The sequence below is a fragment of the Struthio camelus genome, chromosome 1 (assembly GCF_040807025.1).
Source record: "Struthio camelus isolate bStrCam1 chromosome 1, bStrCam1.hap1, whole genome shotgun sequence".
Taxonomy (NCBI): Eukaryota; Metazoa; Chordata; class Aves; order Struthioniformes; family Struthionidae; genus Struthio; species Struthio camelus.
Window position 1 is genome coordinate 17,061,390 of NC_090942.1, and position 22,248 is coordinate 17,083,637.

Genomic DNA, 22,248 nt, shown 5'->3' on the forward strand with positions numbered 1-22,248 from the left:
TAGATATATTTCATCATTATCAGCAAAGCCGTTGGGGAACAGATGGACTTTTCATTGTTCTTTAGATGTCAACAAGTAAAGCCTTGGTAAGCTCAAAAGAGGAAGAAACATTCTACAGCTAACAGTTTCGGGTGAAAGTGCTTTGTTTTATGCTTTCAACCTTCCAAAGGGCCAATGCTTCTGTTGGTTCTTTTTTTTTTTTTTTTTTTTTTTTTTTTTTTTTTTTTGCTCTTGTGATTGCTGAATGATGAAACATTTTCTTGGGTAGAGGGTGCTTTTTTAAAGTGGTGTTGCCTATATCTTGGATGATAGTTGAATGAAAAAAATGGGCCAATGTGTTTGTAGATACAAAGTAGAAGGGAAACTTTCTTTGTATTCACAGTTAACGGGACAAAAGGTAAAAAGCTTAAATTACAATAAAGAAAATATAACTTAGGAATAAAACATTTTCTGTTCTAAGGATAGAGGTCCTGGAACAGTTTGCTTGCAGAGATATAGACTTGCCCATATGTGGGACTACTTAAAGAAAAAAAAAAAGTTTAAACTGATACTAGGAATGTTTTTACACATAGTTGATGATATTACCTTGATGCAGAAAGCTAGAGTGGATGAATGAACTCTGACCTTTCTATGTCCTTACCATCTCAATTGTCTATAATTCTGTGAAGCTGCGCACCCAGTACCCAGATCTGTATTCAGTATGGTTAAATCCTCCTATTTGAAGGTCAGGATATGCTTTTGGAGGTGTGACAATGTCCACATGAGTAATAAAGCCTTACAGATTTGGACGGCTAAACTTAGACTAATTCCAGTTAGAACAGACCTCGGAAGGTCATCTGATCCAGCCTCCTGTTCAAGGCAACATCAAAACTAAATTCAGAGTAGATTGCTCAGGGCTCAGTTGGGCCTTGAAGACCTCCAAGAATGGAAATTCCATAGCCTTTCTGGGCAACCAACACTTGGGCTGTCCTCATGGTGAAAACTTTGTCCTTATGCGAAACTGGAAAGTCCCTTGCTTTAGTTTGACCACTGTCTCCCATCCTCACCTCAGTAAAAAGCAGTCTTCTTGATAATCTTCTCTTAGATATTGGAAGTGGTCAGATGATGACTTCTAGGCATTAAGATAAGAAAGTTCTCTAGAGCTGTCTCCATAGCCTATTGGAAAGCATGAGATGTTGGGGCGAGCTCCAGGAAAAGGCTCAGCAGCTACTTCACCAGAGCAATTCTGCAAATGATGGACAGAACAGCAGCTGTGTGGATTTTCTTGTTACTCGGAGACTTGTACAGGGATGCCGGTGGTATCACTACCGTTACGAGGCAATGTATTGTAAGCATATCCTACAAGACATATTGGAGGATCTTGTTTTGGTTTGCATTTATTTTTTATTTTATGTTAAATTTGTTCCATTCTCTTTCCTTCCCCTTCTCCCTCCAGCCTGATTTGGAGATTATTTCATGGTAGCTGTAATGTTGCTATGAAGACACTTGTAACGTGGTTCAGAGTGATGGGTAACAAACCCTTTTTCTTCTCTCTGCAGAAATACTGGCAGTTGTCTTTTGCCTGCGTTTCTTCTGCCATAATTTAAGCTCACTTATTCTTTTGACTGAGCAGACTAATGAGAGTAACTAATCCCCAGCCCTGTTTAATGTTACTTTTTAGATACTCCTGCTTTCCTTAGCCCTCTCATAGTCAGAATCACAGAATCGTTTTAGGTTGGAAGGGACCTCTGGAGATCATCTAGTCTAACCTCCCTGCTCAAGCAGGGTCCTCTAGAGCATATTGCCCAGGATCATATCCAGACGGGTTTTGAATATCTCCAGGGAAGGAGACTCCGTTACCTCTCTGGGCAACCTGGTCCAGTGCTCTGTCACCCTCACAGTGAAGAAGTTTTTTCTCAGGTTCAGATGGAACTTCCTGTGTTTCCGTTTGTGCCCGTTGCCTCTTGTCCTGTTGCTGGGCACCACGGAGAAGAGGCTGGCCTCATCCTCTTGACACCCTCCCTTCAGATACTTGTACACATTTATGAGATTGCCTCTCAATCTTCTCTTCTCCAGGCTGAACAGGCCAGACAGAATAGTCATGTCTGTTTTCTTCCCCTCTTGTGACAGTTCTTGTGTTTTGTTCTTCGAACTCTTCTGCTTTGTTCAGACAGTATCTTCTGTAAGTTAGAAAGAAATGCATAGAATAATCATTGGTTTGTCACATCCTTCGTGTAATAATCATGTGAATGCAACCCAAAGCATCGCTTAGTTATCTTGGAGCACTTTCTCATGATTCTTAGGCAATTAATTATAATTTGTGCGTGATCAGTTGTAATTTGTTTACTGTCAGCTTTGGTCTTGTTACAGCTATGAAAAAGAAATTTTAAATTTTCAGATGTCTAATTTTTTCTTCCTTATTTTCTTTTTTTCCTCCTCATTTGTTTCTCTGAGTTTGTGTGCTCATATGATCTGTATGGAGCCCTGGGCAAAATAGTATTGTTTGGTTTTGCTGCTAGATGTCTGCCCGATAGCTGTGTAAGAGTTATCTTGTTGAAGTTCAATCCATTTAAAATAGAGGAACGTGCTGGTAAATTGAGGAAAATGCTTAAAAGTTGATGATATCTGCCTCTCTTTTTGAGGATATCTATTTTCTATTTCTCAGGTTGTGACAAGGAAATGTTAGTGGCTCCCCAGTTTTATCAGACGTTTCAAGGAAATTTGACTGTCTAGCTGGAAGTCTGGCTACTTATTTTTTTTATTCTGTTGCTCATATATGTGCATTTTTTTCTCTTAAAATTAGACTTCTGTGGGCAAGACTATATGCCTAACCAAGGAATATCCTGTGGGGCAGAACGTACTTGTAATGTACCGCTTGACATTGTTTAGCGAAAACAGCTCTTCTGTTTTGCTGCCTCCTCAGTATAAAGAAGAAGGTGGAAGGTTGTTATAGCATAGCCATGTATGTGAGAGGTCCTCTGCCTTGCTCGGAAATTACACGATTTGGCACTGTGTTACTTTACCATTCTGCTAATAGAAATAAACTGTTGGATCCTGGCTGTTAACCAACTTTGTTTGCAATATGTAGATGTGCTATAGTTTGAATATAGTGTATTAACTAAAGATATTAATGATATGTGATTACTTGGAGATAGTAAATATATTTCAAGCTTTAAATTTGTAAACTTATTTTTGCTATCAGGTCACTCATGCTGTTTTCTTCAGGGCATAGGATTTTTGTTTTGGTTCTTCATTTATACTGTCAGTTAATACTGTGCTAGCCACTTAGTTGTCTCATATTTCAGCAAGATCTACTTCTAGCTTCTGCATGTTTTAAAATGCCACCCACAGAGCTGTTCTGAAGTTTTTGACAATCATCTTAAGCCATGGTTTCAAAGTTACACTGTAACCGAGGGTGTCAGGTATTAATGCATTCAACTCATTGTAAGGCATTATCCTTCTTAAGTCAATTTACTGTTAACACAATGTGTGAAATAGAAGTTTTTTTCCATATCTGTTTTTGTCCTGTGAAGCTGAAAGCTCTGGCTATTGAGATCTTAAAAACAGATGAGGAAATATGGGAAGAAAAACTAGTAGGATAAATCATACGCAGACAAAAATGTGGGCTCATTAATATATGAGCACTAGTGTTTGTTGATGGAAAGTGGTACTGGATGGATAACTTTTAATATACCTCTGCATGAAATACCTGAAAGAACTCTTGAATTTTGAGTGGGTGATGCCATATGCCAGTGTCCCCCGTTCTATGTGCCCATGTTAGCAAATGCCTAGTTAGGGGACACTGACCATCTCTCTTTTAAGTTGGAAATACATAAACACACTGAAAAAAGAATAAGAATAAAAATAACCTGAATAAAGAATGAACAAGGGCTTTGGTTCATGAACCCAGTCAAGGCTTTGTTTCTTTCTTTGTCGTCCACAAAACTGGGTATCCATAGTTATGTGTCATTCCATACTGAATTTCGTCAGTTCAGTATGCCTGTGTCTGCTGCAAACAACACAGGAGAGCTCCAAACTGCACAGTGACCCCTCTTTTACTGACAGATTTTTCTGCTAACCACTGTTGCTAGAGATACTGAAGCAGTCTCTGGCAGTCTCTGCTGGGACAGCAAGTTCTAGGTGGAGTGTCACTGCAGTACCATTTTCCAGCTGCTGAGCCTCTGTGCTGCTGTCTTTGTGGCAAGGCCCCTCTGCCAATGGCAGTGCTGCTGTAGACTGGAAGTCACTAGGCAAAATGTAGTGCTTTGCAATGGCTGCCAGAAAAAGCAGGCCTGAAGTCTTATTTTCAGTACAGAGTAACTGATTGTGGTACTTGCAGTGATGATGGGTATTACAGAAAAGACGAGAGAGGTTGTATTTGGTTTTGGGTTTTGTTTTTTTTTTTTTTTGCATCTGTTCTGACTCTACTATTGTCTGACACATTGTGTAACACTAGTCAGTTGATTTGACTGAGAATCTAATTATATGTTTAGTTAAAAACATGCATGCGAAGTGCAACGAATCCTGCCCTCAAACTTCAAAATCCTCTCCTTTCATTAGTTCCAAAATAATCCCACTCCCTGTTCTAAATTTGTATCTTGCTTATGGTTTTAAATTTGTCTTGCTCCCATTTTGCAGCCATTGATTCTTAATTCAGTGGTCTAGAAATGGTTAACTCTAAGTATAATTGGGAAATACGCTATTTGTACTTTTCCTATGGGTCCTTCTAATTATTCATGTGATGAGGTTTGCCTAAGAGCCGCATTGCAGATGCCCTCGATTTGATGATCAAGCTTTGTACTTCTGTGTAAACAAAAGTCAAGTGATAAAGCATGGGCAAGCAAAGTCTATAGGTGAAACCAGGGAGAAAACAAACTTTTCTGGGAGAATCTTAAGGTGGTACCATGTACTTGCCTATCATGTTTAAAATAGTAATCTGACAGTATATTTTTATATATTCTATATAGTTTTATATTATATATTTGTATACATAAAAGTATTTTTAAACTGAAAGAGAATTAATATTTTTGTTCCTTGCTTTAGCATTTCTTTCAACTTTGGCAGTGAAATTGATTAAATCCTACACTGGAATTTTCGTATAACTTAAGTCCTGTACAAATTGTCGAGTTTTTTTTTTCCTCTAAATATCTATTCTTATATGTTGAAATAAATGGACAGCTTCTTAACCTCCCCGACCTCTTTTTTTTGTAATGCTAAAAAACTATTTTAAGTGGAAACAAAATTCGTCAAACCACTAGGCCTTTGTTATTGCCATGTGATGTTTTGATTCTTTTTTTTGAGGTTTACTGTGAAAACAGCAGTACTGTAGGGTTGAAGTTGAGTGCAGCCATTGAGTTTGAAATCATGTTTTTGTGTATAGATGTGGGAGGCAGTTGTCTATGACTCGTAGCAATTTGTGATGCAATGTTTGTAATTAGCTCTAACATAAAATTTTCTGACTTCTTCATGTTGATCAGGAAATACTCTGAAACAGCTTTAACCCAATAAAAGATTTAACTTTTAATAAAAGCATGGCCCTTTGAGAGGTTTGTACGGGCCTTAGCATAATACAACCCTGTAACAGGCCATTATGCCCTTACTGTGTTGTCTTGTGTGCGCACATACGTGTTTTTCCTCTTTCCTCTTTTCACCAAAGTTTCTTGTTGTCTTTGGTATTGATCCTTGAAAGCCTGGTATGACTCCCTGCCACCCACCCGTGCAGTGTCGGTAGTCCCATTTAAGTCAATGGAACTTTTATTTTGCCTAATGTTCGATGCTCAGAGGATTGTGATACTTGGTCATGAGTTTGGGGGCAGGGACCATAGCCATCTCCGTTGCTTTTACTGTGGTCCTACTGTGCTGCAATGTAAACAGTAAGTGAAAGCTTAAGCTTCTTAAGAGAATGTGAGAGAGTTCTTATTAGCGATGTGTTTTGAAGATGTCTGTGCAATGTCCAGTGTATGAGGCGACTATGAACTGCATTACTCAGACAAACCACAAATGATTTGCATTGATGATTTGTCAGGCAGCTGGGAAATGTATGATTTAGAACTATTATGTGCCAAGAAGAGCTGATTTAATTCAGTCAAGACAAAGACATGGGTTTTGACCCTGAAGAAGCTTGTCTGGACAGACTTTTCTTTCTGTCCCCAAGGAGCTGCAGTCAAGCATTCAGCAGATAGAAATGATCCCAGGATCAGGTGTTGCTGCTTTGTGTGAGCTGGAGCTGAGAGAGGCTGGCAGAGCAGTGGCCGGGCCAGCAGCTGTGCACATAAGAGGAGGATTGTTCCAGAAATACATGCAGAGCTTCCCAGGCAAGTAGTGTAAAACTGGGAGAACTGTTTTTAACAGTTACGTGTTATATGTTCCTGCAGATTTTTTTTTAAAGCAGCTATGCAGTAATAGTTTTGGAGTTCTGATGGGATTGGTGATCTAAGCTGGGAACCGGCACCTTAATGAAGACTTCACCCTTTAGCCAGAACATGAAGGAAAAAGGACTTACCTTCTCTTTTAGGCCAGCATGGATAGCACTTTTTAAAAATAGAAACAAGGAGCAAGGAAGTAGCTAGCTTTTGGATGTTATTCACAATAACATGAGTTCCATGAGTTAATTCTGTAGTTGAGTTTGTGCCCCACGATGTAAGTTTACAAGCTCATTCACCAGGGTACGCTTATTCCGTGGACATACTCTGTCCTGGAGCTAAAACTTTGCTGAAATGGTATTACCAGTAGTATTTTTATCAGTGGTAATTCCAAACTGTGGACTTGCTAACAGAATGAGGTCTGTATTGTAGTGGCAAGTAAAACGTGACAGTGACTGAATTCCCACAGCAAGTTTCACGCTGGACTTGTTCAGCTTAGCCAGCTAGGACTTGCCAGCTGCCGGTAATGGGAAGCCCAAGCATTGGAAAATCAAGCAACCTTTCTAGTTACGTATTATGAATAGTCAAGAATATGAAACTGGCCCATGCTTTCCTGAAGAGGTAGAAGAGCATGTGCTTTCACTTACTGCTGTGTTAAAACATCCCATGCTAACTCAAGTGATATGCTGGCTATTGAAAATAAGTTATTTGGACAGTCTTAACTCTCTGTGGAGAACTAGTGAATATAATACTGAAGCATCACATTTTTAACTTTAGGGATGTGATAAGTGTCAGTTAATCAGTTCTAAAAGAGTGTGTTTTATTCAGTTTAAGTCATTCCTCTAATATATTTTTCCAGCTTTAGATAGAGCAGAGCAGGATGTTCCCCTCCTCTACTGGCAGTGGGGAAGCAATAGGGAAATAGCCATAAGGACTCCAACTTTTTCTCCAGTGTGGAAATTTTTTAGTCCAAACCAACCAAAGAAAGAGTTGAAACATTCCATTAACATTGGAGTGTTTATGCATATATTTTAAGCAGATATGAAAAATTAAAAATGTTTACAAGAAGTTTGTACTTTTTTTTACCAGTTGAGAAGGCATTTTACATGCAATCTCCACACCTAGATAGCTCTTAATTTTAGTCAAATTCCCAATGTTCCTGTCAGTGCTGGTTTCTTTCTTCAGGGTAGTACCTTCTGAGCGTGTGCTGTAGGTGTTTGTGTGAACTGAAGGTGTATGAAGAAAGAGGACTGGGCTTGTCTGCAAGCTAATCCCCTCAATTTATGTAGTCCCATATAGGTATGGTTTTATAAGCCCTTCAGTGTTGTTTTCCTCAGCTTGGATAAAAGGCTCAATGTGCAATGGGGGCAGCTCAGCCCTTGGTGCAGATACTGCTGCAGCTGAGAGGGCTCTGCTCTGCACGCTAGCCTTGGCATATGAGCTAGTGTGTGGAAACCGGCTTTCATGTGAAGTTCCTGATTCCAGTGGTGTTTTTTACTTACTTATTTTTTGGCACAGAAGATGTTGAGCAAGACCACGACAGTATTTATAGCAGCGCCAACTAAAAGCTTATTTCCCTGTTCATCTGTGACCAGTCACTTTCTTTCCACTTCTCTTGTTACTTAAGCCCCAGTTATCTCATATTTCCACTAATATCTCCATATAAATGCTAAATATTCTGTCACTGACGTTTCTCTTCCTCCCCTCTCCCACCCTTCCCCCGAAAATCAATCCTCAGTTAGCAGCACACGAGATTATGGTCTGTTTATAGTGCTAGGTTTTTTCACCTGCTTGAAAGTTTGTGGAGAGTTTTGTTAGAATCAATACCAAAGCAGAGACAGGCAAATATCTTTGCTTTTGGGGGGGATGGGAGAATGGAGAAGGGGGGTAAGTTTGGGAGCTGTCAACTTGCATTTGCCTGAAATGCTTGCTTGCAACAAAAGAGCATCTAGCACCATACTGAGCAATAGATTCAGTGCCTGACCCAGTGTGGGAAAAACGCTCCCTACTGAATTTCTAGCATCGCTTCCTGAAGCACCCTGTCTTTTAATTAACTTCCTAGAGGTCGTCTTTAAAATAAGTCAACCATCATCTGAAGTCAACCAAGAGCAGCAAGCTGGTGATGTCTTCCCAGTGCAGGTGAAGGCCGGGTAGTGTCACTGGGCAGGGACAGGTGGATGCAAGAGTTCAGTCTAATTTCTGATGCTGTGACCATAATCTGGATGTTTTTGCAGTGTACAGGATGAATAATTTTAAAATAAATGGAACTAAATAAAGTGAGTGGGTTATCTTCCATTACTGCTGGGTTAGGATTTACCAGCTCAGAGCTTTCAGTCGCTTCTTGAACAGTCTACCTTCTGTTTTGAAACAGAGCAACTTCTGTTCATTAGAAACAGTCAACAATAAATATGAAGAAATTTTCTGCAGTTTGCTTTGGAACTTAGTGGATCGGGTGTTATGGATACAACACATTTTTTTTATTTTTTTATAAGGAGTGGCAGAAAAATCGTACAGTGTTTTTTTTGTTCCAAGAATCTTACACTATAAATTAACAGAGTGAAGGCACTATTCAGAGCAGGTTACTAAAACTGTTTTTAGCTGGCTTGCCCCGCTGTGAAGTATGTAGTTGTTATTTTAGTAAGGTTAGCTAGGCAGTTATTTAATAATTAATAACAACTTGTAATTTTCCTGTAACTGATCTGATCCTCCTCCTCTTTTATAGTATTATTTAACTATAATTGCTGGCGAAGTTGCTTGTAGTTTTAGCTTTAGGAAGTACGTTGGTAGCTTTGTTTTTATTTTGTGTTAAATGAGGTTGGTGAAATGTAATTATAGGACCTGTGGTTCTAAGTTTAAAGCAACCAACTGCTCTGGACTTAGGTGTATAACTGAGAAGATGGTTTCTCTGTGTGGAGGTGAAAGAAATCAAAGCAATTTCCGGACATGGTCATGGCATGGACACGTGATTTGTGGCTATAGCTTAAAGGACTGAGGGGGGGGGGGTGCGCGCGTAAGAGAAGGAAAGGAAGAGAGGGGAAACTGCGTAACAGAGACAATAATTATGAGTTATATTTTTGTTGTAAATGGAAAGGTTCCAAATCATTTTAATCTTCTGTAATAGTAAAGAGAATACATAGTTTCTTTAAAGATTAAGCTATTCTGGAGAAAAATAGGACTTTAAAAATAGATATACATTAAATGATTAAAAGAAGAAATTAGATGAAGCCTAGTAGTGACGTGACTGACAGTTTGGTCATCTGGATGATCTTGCATTACATTGGGATCTTTTATCTTTTGCATTCAAAATTTTATTTTCATATGGTGAATAAACATTGTTTTGTTTGCTTCTTATTACTGAAGATACTTGTGGCACTCGTTCTTCATTCATGATTGCCCTAAAGGTGTTGATAATTTGGAATGTGAGGAAGTTCCTGTGCGTATGTACTCATGTTTAGAGTATTTGATATAATTTCGTTATTTTTTTAATAAGTTATTCCTTTGAGAGGTAAAAGTGTTATTTTATTGTTGATTTTGGGGGGTGATGTGGTGTGTGCAGAAATCGTATAATTCCCCTGGGAGTAGAAGTCTCCAAGTGACCGGTAAGCCACTGTCAATTCTTAACGTTTCTTGTCAGTAGAAACTACCTTTATTGTACCTTTAAGTGAAAATGCTGTGAGGGAATTATTAGTTCATTCATCAATATACTGTGATGCTGTGGACAACATCTTGGAAACCAACTGTCTTGTGAAATTTTTTTTTACTGAAGTCTGACTCTGGTAATCGTAAAGTACACTGATAATCGTTGTATAAAGAGTTGGCACCATCCATGTTTGTGTTGCGAGTGGTGTACTTCTTCCTGGCTCTCTGTGCTTGGACGTATTGGGTGGTTTGGCCTTGGCTCACAAGAGGTACCTAAACTGCTCCTAAAGAGTTGAGCTTTGAAGGTGGCCGGCTTTGGTCTCCTAGGTACTCTGTTCTCTTTCATTCCATCTGCTGAGATTTGTTTACATAACAGCCAAGGGGTTTTACTCGAACTAAACTGATAGCAAACAAAGCTCAGTTAAAAGAAGTAGATTGACCTTTCCTGGCTTCCACCTAAATACAATAACATTGTTACACAGTAGCTTGGTAAAGGAGCAAGTGACTACAGTGTTTTGCTCTTTTTGTTTTTTGTTTTTGATAGCCTATCTGCAGCACATTACTTTTGATCTTACTGTTTTACCTCAGCTGAATTCTTCCTCTCCAAAATTACTGGAAACAGTGTCTCTAAATTATTAGCAGCGTTTATCATGACTCATTACTAAGCTAGGCTGCTTGGCCCTGTAGTCTTCAACTAGCTTTCCTTAAACTATCTTTTGATTAAGTTTTTTTCATCTTAAATTACATATAATGACCTTTGTTTAACAGATTACATCTCTGTTAAGCATTCAGTCATCTAAAGAAAGATGCTACAGAAAGTGTATTCCTTTTCCTGATGCTGCTCCAATTACCTAATACCAGGCTCTGGAAAGCTTTGAGAGCAGAGTGAGTCAGCCAGGAATGAACTGCTTGCTCTTACGTATTAAAGCCAAATTTTGGAAGGAAAAAAATAGTTTGCAAAAGGAAGGCCAGGGAGGTGTGCTCTTTCACTTACCTATATAATTACCTTCTTTAAGGATGCGTGTGCATAGCAAGATACATTTGAGTGCCTAAGTGACCTCTTTGTATCCATGAGTGCAGTAGTTGTAAACATTGGTCTGGGGACATAACAAAAGACCCTTCTTTATTCCTTCCTTTTGAATCTGAGGTTTTTACATTTTTTTTTCCTTTAGGCAGCGTGACCTTCACATGCTATTGCTGTGAATTTTTCATAATGGTAATCCTTGCCAGTCCCCAGTATTGTCACTGCTAATGATTGCTGTGAAACCATGCCAAAGAAATGAATATGAGTATTTCATACTTCTGTGTGTGATCTTAGTCATAAAAGCTAAAAGCGTGTTTTTAAACAGAAATCTGTAACTTACAAAAAGCAGTAAGGCTTGTCGTGTGCGAGGTACAAATTTAATGTGCAGTTTAAGGCAGTTCTTCTGTCCTTGATTTGCTTTTTGGATACTGGGCCTGGTACACATGCATCTGGAACACAGCCATCAAATTCCAAACTTCTAGCTGGTTGAACCTCTGGGAAACTCTAATTTTAGTGACATGGAGCAGCCTTTGAAACCCTGAGCCTCTGATGGCTCAGCTTTCCTTGTGATTAAACTTCTGGGTTAGACATTTTGCTTGTTTCCACACTTGCTTTGTTGGTGGTGAAATGAATTTCTTTAAGTTCTGAAAAGCCTCTTGGAGAGGTTAGGATTCCCAGACCACCTTGGGAAGGGACCTGCCCTTCATGCCTGAACCAGGTATTTTCACCAACCATAGGGTGATGTCCAGAAGAGTAGTGTAAGCAGACCTTATTGTCAGAGGCTTAACCAGCTGAACGATTGCTTAGGGTTTGGTAGAAGCTACCTCTCAAAATAAAGACTAAGATGAGTTGGCACCTTCTGGACTTGCTTTTTACTCTGTTTTTAAAAAGTGACAAAGGCTCCCAGTGATTATATTTTCAGAGATGCTAACTCATGCTTCTCCCTGATGAGGGGGACGGCCTCTCCTCACTAAACTAACTATGTGAGCATTGGGTGTCTGTAGCCTTCTCAGTGGGAAATAGGAATGGGTTCAAGCAATGATTGCTAGGTGCAAGTGTGCCTGTATTCCTGACTGTTATGAAACCAAATTTGAACTTTCGTTTTAGGAAGGTGTAAGTTTTTGTTTCAGTTCTGGGTAGTAACCATGAATATTGCAGATCTTAGTTCATAAATGAAACTTTGCTACATTTGCAGCAGGATCTCATTTTCTTTAGGAAATTTTTCTTTCTGTTTTAGCTTTTTGAGAGTGGTGAGACAGATATAACAGTAAGTGTTCAGCAAAAGACAGGTTGAGGAAAGGACCTAGCAGGACAATTAAAAAAAAAAAAATCAATTTGCCTTAGAAATGTCATTTCCAGTATCAGTTTAATTCTAATCAAATTGTATTTGGGTTTAGTGATGTGCCTGTTCTGTGCTTGGCAGGCATGTAGAAGCTTATAGACGTGCTGCTTTTCCATCACTGCTGACCTTGTCTTGAACCAGAAATAAAGAACCAAGGCCTGTACAAATCCTTTAACACTGTCGCTATGTCCCTGAAAAGTCAAATTGTTCTTGAATTGTGGATTTACAGGTTGCCCAGAGAGGTAGTGGAGTCTCCTTCGCTGGAGATATTCAAAAGCCGTCTGGATGTGATCCTGGGCAATATGCTCTAGGTGACCCTGCTTGAGCAGGGAGGTTGGACTAGATGATCTCCAGAGGTCCCTTCCAACCTCAACGATTCTGTGATTCTGTGATTTCTTAGCTTGCTATAGTGTAAATTAGTCAAGGAGAAATCGCAAGAAGGAAGTTTGGATGAAAGCATTCATTCATGTTATAAGGAAAGATACTGAAGGTATAATAGATGTACTGGAGGGTCTCTTTTTCCTTTTGTAGGAGCTAGGGGTATGGAGGGGACAGAAAGGAATGAGAGGAAGTCTCCTTGAGAGCAGACTTGGGCCTTTCCCCTCCCCTCTGTTTACTTGGCAAAAGCACATGACTGTGCCTGTCAGTGTGAGGATGCCACCTGTGTTGCACAGTCTGCTAGACTGTTACAGAATTGCACAAGAATTAATTTGAAATCATACTGCTGAACTGTTTTCTGGCTAGCAGTGGCAGCTGCCCAGAGACGCAACTATCATAAAATGGTTCAGAAACCAAGCAAAAGCAGCAGCCTGCAAAACTGCCTCAGCCTGCTGCTGCAAATCTAATTCCTAGCATGAGCAGTTAATGGTGAGGTAAGCTGGTCAGACAAAAGCTACTGAAAAGGGTAATTACTTTATGATATTAAATCTGTGGGGTTTTTTGTTTTGTTTTTAGAGTGGCTGAAGAGGTAGAGAGTGAGGATGGAGAGGGAGAACTGGACAAATCTCGTTACATCAGTGATATATTTCCTCTCCTAAATTTAATTCCAGTTTTCCATTTGCTGCCTCCTCATTGTTTGCAAATTGGAAGTGACAGTCTGCAGCACTCAAAATTCACCCTTCACATTTTCGAAAATTTTTTTTTACTTACAATAAAACAAATTAGCTTTAAAATGTAGTATTCAGTATGTGAGAATCCATTTAGTAATTTAGTGGCTGACTTTGAACGTTTTAAGCTAACGGCTTAAATGCTCGTGTTTAATGGCTAAACATGGGCTGAAGGAATTGCTGATACCTTTCTATCCCTATTTTGATAAGATTTTGGAGCAAGATCTGGACCAAACAAATTCTGCCTTAACTTCTCCCAGAGTCCCTTCCAAGTGATTATGTCCAAGAGTTATCCAGGAAATTTTTAGGCTCTATTATTGCCGAACTTGGGTCTCGATACGTGCCTGACAGTTTCCTGGTGCCTGAAGACAGGCATGGGTGCACGTGCAAAACATCTGCCCCGCTTGTGTTTGCATGGTGAGATAGCATAAGTGGAGGCCATGTCACTCATGGCCTCTGCCTCGTCTTTGTGTGCTCTGAGCACATAAAACGCATCCTGGCAGCACCCAGCTCGGTATAGCCCCTAGCAGCCATGGCAACTTCAGAAACACTGATGGGAGGCATGCCCAAGTCTTATGTAAGAGCGATTGAGTTACAGTCATGTAGCAAGCTAATGCTTGTTACCCTGGCTGGGTAACTGTGTGTGCACGTGCTTGTCGCAGCTGTGGGGTGACACAGGTTTGCAGCGGTTCAGGGTAACCGCTTTCCTTGTGGTGCACGGGCAGGGGAGCAGGGGCACGGCAACGCGCAAGGCGGTCGGCTGCCACAGCTTCGCTCACGAGCAGGGTCTCCTTAAATCGCTGTAGTATGCATACCTGTACTTGTGCAAGCATGTCACTTTTTTAAAAACCTTTTATATTCATATGTATAATAACAAATGACTAGTAGCATTAATATCAATTTTTACCATTAACCAATACCATTGGCTGCTAATGATTAAGGCCTCCAGAAACGGAGTTAATCTTTCTGCAGAAACGGCACAGTGTTGCAAAGGCACCCTGAATGTATCTGTGATGCTTTGTTTACCTTTGTTTGTAAGGATGCCTTTTATTCCCCTGTTAACGTTCAATAGTTAAAGCACTTTATGAAGGGTTGTTTTTTCTATCTTAGGCACCTGGAACAGGTGGACTGGATTTCTCCCTGAAGGACAGCAAGGGTTAGTGACTCTGCAGTGTATTTATTGCCTGCTTGGAGAGAACTGCCTAGCTCGCACTTAAAGTAAAAGCACAAGCCAAGTGGCCTAGGCTTCCCCTGTAGTTCCCTCAAACAGTGTAGGGGGTTGTTTTGATGCTAAAATTGGGAGAAGGTTGTCACTTACTGCAATGTTACTTGTGGGCCTTAGGAGTGAATTTGATTTGTATTTTGTTTTATTCTGAAAATGAGTTTAAAAAGTCAATTACGTTATTACTTGAAAAGGAGTTGGGTTGGAGGGTGAGGTATTGATTTGTGATACTTTTGCACTTTTTTGTTACGAAAAGTTGGGGGTACGTGTATGGGGTTGTGGAGGGAAAAAAAAAAATCCAAGGTAAAAGTATAATAAAGCAGCTGTCAGACTTTGATATTTGTTTCACTGGCTGCCAGAAAAACCTCTTTGGAAATGTTGAAAACTGCATTACAGAACTGTGTGTGCTAAAAGTTACTGAATGATAACTCTCCAAATAAAAGCATTTTTAAAGGAATCATTATTTAGCACCACAAAGTGTGTTTGCGCAGGAAATAGAGGTTTAGCAGCAAGTGTGCTACAGCGTGCTGGCAGCCAGAACAGAAGCGCGTAATGGCCCGTGCTTGTTGGCACAAACTGAAACGTGTCTTCCTGCATCCTTACTGCTGTGTTAATAGAAGTAAACCTGACACTTGTCACATGCCAATTTTTTTTGTCTCTTTAAACCTTGTTAAGAGATGAAGAATTGATATATACTGATCAGTTAATTCAGATGAACGTGTTTGGATACGATAGTTGTGATCTCATTGGAAAATACTCATAAAGAAGCAAGCAAGCTTCATATCTGTGCTTGTAAAAACAATACTGAAAAATTTATGCAAGCAGAAATATTAAGTGTCCTTGAGATGAAATCTGTTCACTCCACCTTGCCTCCTCAGCCCTTGTTGTGAAGGAGTGTGTTTAATGAGAGTGACTTGGCAAGCGTAAATGTAGTGGAGTAGAAAGGATGGGGAATTGTCTGGCCAAACGAATGGCAGAAAGCTGCTTTTTTTTCTGGTACGGGGGAGAAGTATTTTGTTTGTTTCCTAGTTTATAATGCCTGCTGCACTTATTAAATGTTTTATTAGGTGCTCTTGGATTTAATATTTCATATATTCACAAGTGAAATTTTTTTGTGCTAAGTTTAGTAGGCTTTATGTAATAAGAGATGAGTATTGGAGACTACTTGGTACCACCTCTGGCTTTGGTGATGTTTGACTTTATGCTTTCCTGAGGAAGAAGAAAGCAATCCTTCCTCCGCAGTGGAGTTTAATGAAAACGAACAGTACATGGGAAAACACTGTCATCTTTTCTTTCCCAACATTCGACTTTTAGCTAATTGTTGCTGTCTGAAAGATTAATCTGTAACTCTTTCTATTAAAAAAAAAAAAATAAATCCTAATGATTCATGTTTTGCCGTTTATAGGTCACTCTTAAACGTTACTGTTAGCTTACTGCTATTCTGTAGAGTTGCTGAGAAAGTATAAGGTAACTGCTGTGTAATTGTCTGTTGTTACAGTGGAGTATTATTTGTAATATTTCACATGAAGCTGCAAACAAAAATACACTGAGCTCAGTTTGTTGAGCATATATGAAACAGGAAGTTAAGGAATGGCTTCATCACCGTTTGTTAGCTGCGGGGAGATTCTTGGGGGGGAAAGTTAGATAATGAGGAGTTCTTTAACTGAGCAGGCAGAGGTATAAAACTGGTCAGTGGCTGAAAAGATTATTTTTGTTTTTAATCATTGGGACAATTTTCCATCCCTGGAAATAAACTAAGATAGGATGCTTTTCAAAAAGATATGGTAATATTATCTAGTTCAAACAAGAATTAATTCTGGGAAGTCTGTCTTGCATAACACAGGCTATTGACCAGATGATTGCTGTAGTCCCTAAATGGTATGATCAGTGAATCTTCTCCAGCTGCCAGTATTTTTTAGCAGGGTCATAATGCACCTATTCTACTGAGAGATTAATTCCAGTACAATACAGTGCATTATTATGCCACCCTGCTATTTTAGCCCTCCCCAGTTAGACAGCTTGTCCCAGTGTGCTGAGCCAGAGTAGATTTAGGGGATTAAGTTTCGTGTGTGTGGCCTGCCAGTTCTGCAAAGTACATTTAACATAAACAGCAGTTGGGTGTGTTCATGTTTTCTAGAGGAGGAGAAGGAAGGATGCAGGGCGGCAAAATGTCATTTGGGAAGCTGCCACATCTAGAGATGTGATTGGAAATAGGTAGAAGACACCTGATTGTATACAGTTAAGAGAATAGCCTGAAAAACAGGTGAGATAGGGCCATGCAGAAGATGAAATAGGTGAAGTCATGAGGGTTCTGGAGAAAAAACAGTGTCAGATTGCCAGGAATTGGGCAAGGAAAGATGACTAAAAAGAACTTTTTCACATTTTAAAGCATAGATGCTACGTGTAATAGTGACAGAGGTGACTACGTTAAGGGTTGAGAGTGGGAAAGATTTGGCTGCAAGCGGAAGGAAAAAATCACCTCCTTATTTGATGTGCATGTGTGTGGAGAAGAGGCAATCTTTGCTAGAGTCAGTGCTAGAGGAGAAGCTGACTTGCATGGAGACTAAGACTTGCTGGACTGTGCGTGCAGTGTAGATGGTAAGACTTACTGAGTCATGACTTTCATGTGATCCCTTTGCACTGTTGCTAAGCGGTCAGAAATCGGGTTGAAGGTAAGGCATTCATTGCTTTATTCATCAAGCTCATTGAGTTAGCTTGCAGCTAAACATACCAACAGAACTATACAGATTTCCTAGCAGGAAGTACCCCTTGAACAGATTATGTTTATGACAAAACTTTTGCACTGTAGTTCAAGAGCTCACTGTCTGAGCTCTTGGCTAGGCAAGAAATTACATTCTGTTGTTAAAAGAGGTTGGGGTGATGAAGTTCTGTAGTCTGTACATGCTCTTTGGGAAAGAGATGTCTTTCGAACTTGATCCAGCTGTGATCTCTCCCAGAGCGCTACTTTTCTACTCTGTGGCAGAATGGGGCATTCCTGAAGAGCCATTATGAAATGGGAAGGGAGCTACCTCAGCTCCTAGAAGCTACTTGAGGGAGTAACTTTCTTGACTGAGGTCTTGCTTTGTTTTGGGCGTTTTTGGTGTTGCAGGTATTCTGATGTAACTCTCTCTCTTTTAGCACTTCCTTCTGTTCCAGTAGCAAGTCGGGGAAGGAGGGTACTATCATCGCTACTGTGTCTTTAGGTGTTGTATTACAACCCAGTGAAAGTGCTTGATCCAGTGACAAGCTGCTACTTCTGACACGGGTGTTTCTATCAGCTCAGCTTGTCTCCAGAAGACCACCTTACTGAGGCGCACTTATAGGCACGCATAGTGCATTTGCATCTTACTGTTACATTGGATTTTAGATAGCAGAGTACACGGGATGTGTTGTCCAGTTGTAGGCCAGGGAGCACACTGTAGGAATCCTCATGGGAGATCTTTACAGGCTCACATCAAACCTCTTGCTTGACAGTCCTCTAACCCCCAAAATTTATCATGTAAATCACTGATATTTTAGGCATGCTGTTCTTCGTTATGGTCGTTCTAGGTCTTAGTATTGGAGAAGGGGGAGAATTAATTTTGCATTTGTCATAATTGTGTTAATTCCACAGTGTGGAAAGCTAATTTTGGACCTCTTTTTATCAGACAGAATGAAAATGTGTGTGAATAAAACTCTTAATATTTTTGTTTAGTGTCCAACCTTTGTTCTAGAAGTCAGTACTAAAAGCCTTTTGGAACTGAGGGGGAGATTTGTCTTTTGGGATACATAAATGGTTACTTCCTTTCAAAAGTGTGGTTTCCTTCTTGATTTTTAGAAAAGGTCTTGTTAGTCTTCACTCTATTAGAAGACAAATATGAGAAGTACCTGGGGACCTTTAGAAGCCCTCAAAATTCATACTTGAAAGAACAATTGGTTGCCTTTGTGCTATCTGCATTGAATTATTGAAAGAATAAGAGTATTTAGTCTTAAATACAAGAAACTTGCCCTCTGACTCCAAGATATTAAAATATGAGACAGTAAAATAAATGGGATAGTTTTTTAAAGAACCTACCTAGTTGTCATTTTTTAACTTTGAAGTGTTGTAGGTGACATGCTATGTTTTATTAGTTCAGTTTTCCAGTTGTGCAGTGTGCTTTTCGGGAAAGCATATGATGAATTTCTCTTCGAAGGCCATCTCCCTCTACCTAGAAGTAAAAGCTATTTTATTACAAAACGTTCATTAATTTAGAACAAAGCAACTTTACTGCAGGCTTATATATTCTTCAAGTTTTGGAATTAGTGGAAACAACTACTAGTGGACTAAGTGGCTGTTAGTGAAGCTGCTTTAACTCCTGAATTGTTTAGCATTCTCATTTCTTTTAAAGAAAAAAGCTTATGTTAACGATTATGCATGAGAGAAAATCTGTGACCTATATTAAAAACTGCATGTATTTAAATGCAAATGCTCTTTAGAGAATATTTAATCTCATTCTGACTGAGCAACTGCCTTTTACGCATCCTGTAGTTGGTCCTTTAAGTAGACCTCTGACAATATTATTAATTTCCACTCTGTACTAGAGGGTATGCTAGGAGAGAGGCACCTCCTGATATTTATGGACTTTCTACAAAGGCATTAAAGTGTAGAAAACCTTAGTAAACTCAGGCTATTCTCTAAAGTGTCACATACTGGGATATCATGAAACCTTTTGGATACGAGTTTTGAAAAGCACTCCTGAGAGTGATGCGCATCCTTGGGTGAAAAATTTCTTGTCGGCAATAAGAAGGTAATGCATCATGCTCAGTGCTGTTCCTACAGGATAATTCTTAATTGAACAAAAATATCTGTGTGATGATATAATTTAAATTTGTCTGCCACAGCCTATTCATCGTTCAGAGTTGCTAGAGATGGCCATCTCTACGTTAGCAACTGTTTTGGCGCAGTAAGAGCATATCAGCAAGTAGCTTTGGACCCTTATGTTTCCCCATTAGAAATTTGGAACAAGTTTCATGTCTGCCTGGCATGGTGTGTTTTGGCTTAGTTTCCTCTGGAAGGGGTATAGTTTGTGCACACTGAAACTGCTTTGTGATCCCGACCAAGACGAGATAGGTAAGCGAAGCTGTCGGTGGAATTTGCTCCAAAACTGCACAGCTAATCCAAGCCAAAACGCTAATGTAGACTCAGCCTTTGAAGCACAGTGTGTGAAATAAATGTACAGCTTTAAAGTATACCCTGTGTATATATAGATCTTCAGCTTGGACCTTATATAACTGAAAGTAACAGCACTGAGGTAAATATAGGTACTTGAAGTTTGATTTAAATGGAGAATCTATATATAGTATTCCATCATTTTGTTTGTGTGTGGCTGTACCGCTGATGTTTCATTACCCTTTTATGTAACCTGATTTGTTTTCTGCTGTATGTTTTAAGCTGCGTATGTTTTAACTTTGGTTTTGCTGTGAAAACTTGGAAATGCTTTGTATATATTTAAAAAAAAAAAAAAAAAAGCAATTCACTAAATAAATTATTACTTAATTACAGCTGGAATAATGTTATGCTGGCCAACGTTTTTCTTCCTGTAGTTAGCAATTAAAAAAAATTGAGTTACAAGCTTCCGCAATCTTCTTTAGTCACAAAGCTAGGTATATGAATTCAATTCTGACAATACCCTGAGAGGAATGGATAAAATTTTTGGTAAGTTTTATAATTATAGAAGAAGAATATTAGTATATGGCTATGTTTATCTATAAACTAGCTTGTCAGAAATTGAACAAACTGAAATAAAAATTGATTTTAGTTTCAATGGGGGAATGCTGAGGTATGACATTCTTACTTTTAGAACTTGTTAAAAGTTATCCTTTTATTTTCTGTGAAGATCTGTTACTTCCTTAAAATGAAACACTTCATTGAGGTGTTCTTGCTGTGGGAAAATTCCTTTCAGTTCAGTAGAAAGGAAGAAACGTGGACCCTCCCCTTGCTATGACAGCAAAGACGCTCTTGTTTAAGATGCTGTGTAGATTTGGGAGTCCCTGCTTCCAAATTACTACTTGAATTTTGAACGACTCTGAATTTTTTTTATTTTTGTTGCTATAACAAAATCCCTTTTACAGTGAAAGCAGGAAGTATTCTGATAAAATTGGAAAGTTTGATTTAAAGCCTGAAACAGATCATGCAAGTTATTCTTCAGTAGTGCATCTTATACAGACAGAAACAATCAGACTTCTAGGCATGTCATCAGCTTGATGTTTGTAGGTGAACCTTCAAGGAAGATAATGTTATTTGTATGAACGTTTGCATGAGTGGAGCTCTGATCAAGTCAGTAGTTTGAGTCAGACAGCTGGTAGTTTCCTGGCTTGATGAAAAATGTTTTTTTTTTTGTTGTTCTTCTTCAGTAAGGAATTCTTTTCAGATTATTTGTTATTTGTATGCTCCTCTTTTTAATGGTGAGAGTTTTAATGTTCTTTTTGTCTTGTCTTAAATAGAATTAGACCACAGCTAGCCAAAGAGAAGATTGAAGGTTGCCATATTTGTACGTCTGTCACGCCTGGTGAACCTCAAGTGTTCCTGGGAAAAGATAAGGCCTTCACTTTCGACTATGTGTTTAACATTGACTCACAGCAAGAAGAAATCTATATACAGTGTATAGAGAAACTGATCGAAGGTTGTTTTGAAGGATATAATGCCACTGTCTTTGCTTATGGCCAAGTAAGCTTTACAATTTCTTTTGAAGTATTTATTTTGGAGTAAGCATACAAGAGAAATAGCAGTTATAACAAACTGTTTAAGTTGCAGAATGCATTAACCTGTTTTTTGTGCCCTGGCTTTCTTTTAAACAAGACATTCCCTAGAAGACTGTTTAGGAATTTGTACAGGTTCTGTCTATGCAGGATAGCAATTGAAATTCAGCAGAACTACATATGTAGTGCATTTGAATTGATGGCAATGCTGACAAGAGCATGAGTCTGTAAATTCCTGAATTCATCCCTAATGCAGCAATACCAGGTAGTGATTTATTCAATTGATTTGTAGTGGTATGTTGTACTAAGGTTCTTTCTGAGCAGTTTTCAAGCCCGTTTTTCTTTTGGATGCTTGGAGGAAAAGGAGCTTTTTAAGCTCCTTAATAACTGAAAAAGCTTGGGCCTGATCATTTGTGGGCAAAATGCAGTGGACAGGTTCCGAAGTCAAGGAACCCTTTATAGGGAGAACAGATACACTCTCAGTAAACAGGGCACAAATTTTATTCCTCAAAACTGAAATGTTATTGAAGATGACCTAGGGAACTTAAATGCATTGTCGCCTTAATTTTCCTTTAGGAATTGATTGTGTAAAAGTTGGTCTTGGTGAGATGCTGAATTTGACCTTTTTAAATGACTGGTCTCAAGTTAGCTAGGTGAAGTCTAGTCCTAGTGATCAGAGTCCCAGTTTGCAGATCTAGTTCAGTTGATTATATTCAACTGTGTGATACTAGTCTTGTCTTAGACTTGACCCTATAATTAAGGGAAAACCCAACACTACCCTGTCTGCTGTAGGACTTTGTATTTAATTAAGGAGTTTTGCTAGTGAAACTGCAGCTTGTATTCCTAGGTGCTGTCTA

The 22,248-nt window shown here is 39.1% G+C and overlaps 1 protein-coding gene across 9 annotated transcripts in view; it reads left to right on the forward strand.

The window, feature by feature from the left end:
* The window catches only part of KIF21A (kinesin family member 21A), a 93,099-nt gene that overhangs the window by 10,165 nt on the left and 60,686 nt on the right, over positions 1-22,248 (forward strand). For all 9 annotated transcript variants that reach the window (XM_068930535.1, XM_068930539.1, XM_068930566.1 and 6 more), the window contains exon 2: positions 21,137-21,359. In XM_068930535.1, coding sequence (XP_068786636.1) covers positions 21,137-21,359 — 223 coding nt within the window. The remainder of the gene's footprint in view (positions 1-21,136; positions 21,360-22,248) is intronic.